Source organism: Anneissia japonica, unplaced genomic scaffold, assembly GCF_011630105.1.
Source record: "Anneissia japonica isolate Jap-2015-1 unplaced genomic scaffold, ASM1163010v1 scaffold456_len727751_cov192, whole genome shotgun sequence".
Lineage (NCBI taxonomy): Eukaryota > Metazoa > Echinodermata > Crinoidea > Comatulida > Comatulidae > Anneissia > Anneissia japonica.
Genome location: NW_022713155.1, coordinates 340,626 through 345,718, shown reverse-complemented (window position 1 = coordinate 345,718; position 5,093 = coordinate 340,626). Strand labels below are relative to the sequence as shown.

General features: G+C 34.7%; 1 protein-coding gene across 1 annotated transcript in view; it reads left to right on the top strand.

Moving 5' to 3' along the window:
- The first annotated feature begins 86 nt into the window (after nt 1–86).
- Nucleotides 87–5,093, top strand: part of LOC117108272 (tyrosine kinase receptor Cad96Ca-like) — a 10,509-nt gene continuing 5,502 nt past the window's right edge. Inside the window, exons 1-10 of the mRNA XM_033250246.1 lie at nt 87–178; nt 372–407; nt 670–702; nt 1,341–1,373; nt 1,600–1,659; nt 2,591–2,626; nt 3,321–3,383; nt 3,567–3,638; nt 4,415–4,510; nt 4,751–5,039. Coding sequence (XP_033106137.1) covers nt 405–407; nt 670–702; nt 1,341–1,373; nt 1,600–1,659; nt 2,591–2,626; nt 3,321–3,383; nt 3,567–3,638; nt 4,415–4,510; nt 4,751–5,039 — 685 coding nt within the window. The 5' untranslated portion in view covers nt 87–178; nt 372–404. The remainder of the gene's footprint in view (nt 179–371; nt 408–669; nt 703–1,340; nt 1,374–1,599; nt 1,660–2,590; nt 2,627–3,320; nt 3,384–3,566; nt 3,639–4,414; nt 4,511–4,750; nt 5,040–5,093) is intronic.

Below are 5,093 nucleotides of genomic sequence, written 5' to 3'. Positions count from 1 at the left end.
TGCATGTGTATATGTACAGGCCTATATATATATATAGGCCTATATATATGTATTCTTTATTATATGTATATTTTTTTTATTAGATGGTCTTCCTTTGGAAATCGTCATCGTGATATGTGTCGCTTGCTTTGTCTTGGTGATAACTCTGGCTGTGGTAGTGGTATGCTGTAGAAAAAAGGTATGGTATTTAAATAAGATTGTTTGTTGTTTGTTGGAAAATAATAATTTTATGTTAATTATCCAGGAATCATCAGAAATCGTACACATTTTTTGTTGCCATTATTGACGATAATTAACAATTGAATAAACATTAATATACATAGCGTACTAGTAAATAACCAACTCGTTATGGAATTTGTATAATTCTGCAGATAAGCGTTAAAGAAGTTGAAGCCCCAATTACAATGGTAAGTCTAATCAACTGGAAAATATCTAAGGAACCCTTTGCGTAGTATCAACATGAAAAACACGATGATGCTAAAGATGAAGATGATTATGTTGATGTTGATGTTGTTGATGATGACGGTGCTAAGAATGATGGTGATGATAAGGATGGTAACAATTACGATGATGAGAATGATAATGAATGATGCTTATGATGGCGATAATGATTATGATGATTATCGAAACTTTTACCAACAAAAATAAATATTTTCGTTGTACATACAGGATACGGTCACAAGTAATCAAGGATATTCACAAGTAAGTCACTAACACTCAGCTAGAAAATGTTTGTAGCATTGACACCAAGAAAAATATGATGATGATGATGAAATCATGACTGCTCCCTGATGATAGTGATGATGGGGATGAAGTTGATGAATATATTATTGATGAGGATGATGATGATAATGACGATGATGATGATGATGATGATGATGATGAATATAATGATGATGATGATGACGATGATGATGATGAATATAATGATGATGGTGGTAATGATGATGAATATAATGATGATAATGATGATGATGATGATGATGATGCTGATGATTGCTATACTATGATGATGGTAGTGGTGGTGGTTATAGTAATAATTATGAGGGTGGCGATGAAGACGACAATGATGAAAGTGATGTTATAATGACGACGCTAATGAATGAAATTCACACAAGATGACGATAATAATGAATAGTGATGTTGATAATACGTTGGTGACAATGTTGATGATGACGCTAATCGATGACGACGCAGATGAGGATGATGATAATGATTTTTTTAAACTACATACAGGACAAGAACATGTTGGTGAGAATGACGATGTCGATTATTACGACAACAGCATCTACTGTAATGATTTAATTAAGTTTTCATAAAACTGTTTATTATTATTACAGGAAGAAATTACAGAAGATGAAGAAAATTCACAAGTAAGGAACTATCAATAAATGTGTTCATAACATTAGAATGATTATGCCAATAATGATGGTGATGATAATGCCGATGATGATTGTGATGATTATGATGATGATGATAATGATGATGACGGTGACGATATGGTGTTGGTAATGATGGCGTAAAACATTGACGACAAAGATGCTGATGGTGATAAGAATGATAATGGTATGATTATGATAATAATGCATTTCTTTACAGCCACATAGGTCAATTGATCTAAGAAAAGATTCGAAGTCTAACCAAAGTGTTGCAGATTCGGTGAGTTTATGTGAACATCTGACCTATTAATAAATAGTAAATTCGTAGTTTGAACTGCGCATGCCCGTATGCAATCAATTGACATAAACCTATGCTGTGTGTAAGGATTGACCTTGATACGGACATGTACAGTTGAAACTACGAATTGGCTTATTGAATTAAGGGAACTGGATTTTCTCTGGCAGGCGAGATTCTACCATTTCAGCTGTTGTGAATTCCGTAAACATAAAGAATAATAGTAACAGCGGGGAGCTAAAGAAATAGGTACTAATGCAACATAAGCAATAATAAAAAGTGAAGTTACATTCAATCATGAAAAAGCCAAAGATTCTTTTTCTCCTCTTGATCAAAGTACGCCATCACTCTGTAGTAGTAGCCATCAAAGATCTTATAAACACAAGATAGCGTTCTCCGCGATTTACGCGTAACAAATAGAAGCGTCGGTCAAGGTTCAAAAGTTTCCCATTTAGCAAGAGGGCGCCATTCATGCCTTATTACAGAATTTGCACGCGTAAATCCCGGAGAACGCTATCTCGTGTTTATAAGATCTTTGTAGCCATTTGGAGAACTGACCAACCAAAATCATGGCTAAATATACAACCTGAGTAACAATAATCTTCACATCGTTACTGTATGGCACTAAACAGGCATATTCGAGTGGAGCTGATTGGTGGTTAAGGTTTGCCTTTCAATATAACAGGATCCTGAATCTCATTCCTGCCTATTGCCAAGGTAACAGGATTTTCCTCATGATCAAAATCAACTCCACTCCCTAAGCCTCAAACTTATTTATGTAGCACATCTAGTGTGTTGGCTTGTGAAAGGGATTGCCACATGGCCGGGCAGTGTTTAAGTGTGCCTAAAATAATATAATAAGAATTTTTTTTAATGTAATATTTGTCAAACTGGTTCATAACATTTGTTATTTCAGGACCATCCACTGATAAAATGTAATCTCCCAAGTATTGTAAGTATACGTTCTTATATAGCAATATAGCAAGTAAGTAGTAGGCCTACACTGTCGTCGATCTTTTAAAACTGAGAAAAGGCTCTTTCGGAGCTTATAGACATGTTATCAATAATCGATAATCAATATATTGGTGTCCATTGACAGATGATATCATTCAACTCTGACCAGATAATTTGGCAAATCGATTCTAATTTTGGGTTACTCACTCGTTATTGCGCGTCATACCAAATTAAATTGGCGTCCCATACTCGATTTATTATTCCGTCTGTCTAACTTACTCGTTTTTGTGACGCTGTCCAGAATGAAGACGAAATATAGTAAGGGACTTGTGGCAAGTCTAATTCGATTACTGTACCGAATTAGAACATTTCTTGATTGACACAAGGCACAATATTTCATGCCCTTGTTCTAGAATTGATTATGTAAATCTTCTTTTAACAGAGTAAATAGGAACAATCTCACCTGACTCTAAATACTACATACGCGTACCTGCCTTATTTATTTTCTTCCCAAAATGTATTTACCCATCCTGAGAAATGTCTACTCTAAGAAAGAGTCAAAATCAGACACTTCAATCAATCCGGCCTTTTCTGCAACCCATCCGAATGCTTCTATTCCAGCGTATAGCTACTTTAAATCCATTATTTCATTAAGAAAAAGGAAGTTATTGTGTTGATTTCCATCTTAACAGGATTCCTTTTTCTTCCCGACTCCGAGTAAACCGCTTCCTGATCAAGAAGACCGCCTTCCTCAGGTAAATTAATTGATATACCTTATATTTGGTTTACTGCTTCCATAGTTCTCATTAATTCAATAATATGGACTACTAATCAGAACGCATTACAATAGCCAGAAACAGTCCATTATGTATGAACTAATGTGGAAATAATAATAATAATGGAAATAATATTTAAAATAATATTTTTTTATTTTACAGGAATTCCTAAATGCATTCATGAAAAAATACTTGGAATTTGTGAATGAATGGAATGTATCGACATCTAAAGACGTAAGTTACGCCAACACCCCACTGTTAATAAACCAAAATTGTTGTAGCAATATGTGTCATAGTCATACTAAATCCTGTCATAAAATGTACAGTGTTTTCACTGCACTATTTACATTGCGAAACTGTCCCGAATTTTCTCCCGATTCGGCCAACCAATAAGCATCGCCAAAATCGATAGCGTGTAGCGATTTAATGCAAACAAGGTTTACGTCCTGTCTAGACTGTCAACAACGTTAAAGGATGACGTCATAATTTATTCATCTTGCGTTGCGGAGTACGTTAATTTCAGGATTTTACGTGCTCGACGTACGTTAGTTACGGGTTTGCGCTTGCATATTTCGATTTGTTTACAAAAAGGGGCGGAGCTATCGCGCTGAATGTTGGGTACTAACGTTAAAGTTAAGGTTGACGTCGTGCGGCGAAAACTACCTATTATCAAATTTTATTTGACATATACATGTGACATGCCTAAATATGGTCATGATGACAACACACCATGGTCATATATAGACGAATCATGACTATATGGACGTATATACGACAGTTTTTTTGTCTAAGGAAATTTTATACCTGGACAAAGCTTTAAGCGTGTGGGTCTGTGATCTGCCATGTCACTGAATATTGATATTCAAGAAACATGAACATTTCTACAATTATTATTAACAATTTACGTGCAGGCCAAAGCCTGTGTAATTTTTGTAAGGTACTATAACAATACATTATCACCTCTAAGTTAGTTTCATTTATTAATTGAGAAAACATATTGCACACTACAGAAAACCGCACCCTATGTATATTCAAAATCCGAAAAAGCAACATCGAGTAAGACAAGCCGAACTCGACCACCAAAATCCAGGATCAGCATAAAACGGGTAGCTATATGTTTTTTAAGTTTAATTAATTGAAAATAAAAATGATCGTCAGTAGTATAGTACTGTACCAACTGTGACAACGGTAATGATGATAATAATGATGGTAATAATTATAATGATAATGATGATAATAATGATGATGAAAATGATGATGATAATGCTGTGGATAATTATGATTATATTATCGGTGGTAATAGGTGAAATAGAAAAAGCATAATACGGTATCTTTATTTTGTTAAGCGTCAAAACAAAGGAGTATCAGCAGTATATGTCAACCAGTGGGATTCCTCTATGGAACTAAAGAGAGAGAAAATAACATTTTTCGAGAAAGTAGGGGAAGGTCAATTTGGAGAGGTTCACAAGGCTTCGATTAAACTTGAACAAACGACAATGACGGTGGCAGTGAAACAATTGAAAACTGGTAGCAGCATCGACGACCGTAACAACTTTTTGAGAGAGCTTGCCACTCATGCGCTTCTCGAAGACCATCCGAATGTAATCAAACTCATTGGGTGCTGCATTGAGAAAGGCAAGATATATGTGCATATGTATAATTCATATATATATATATATATATATATAT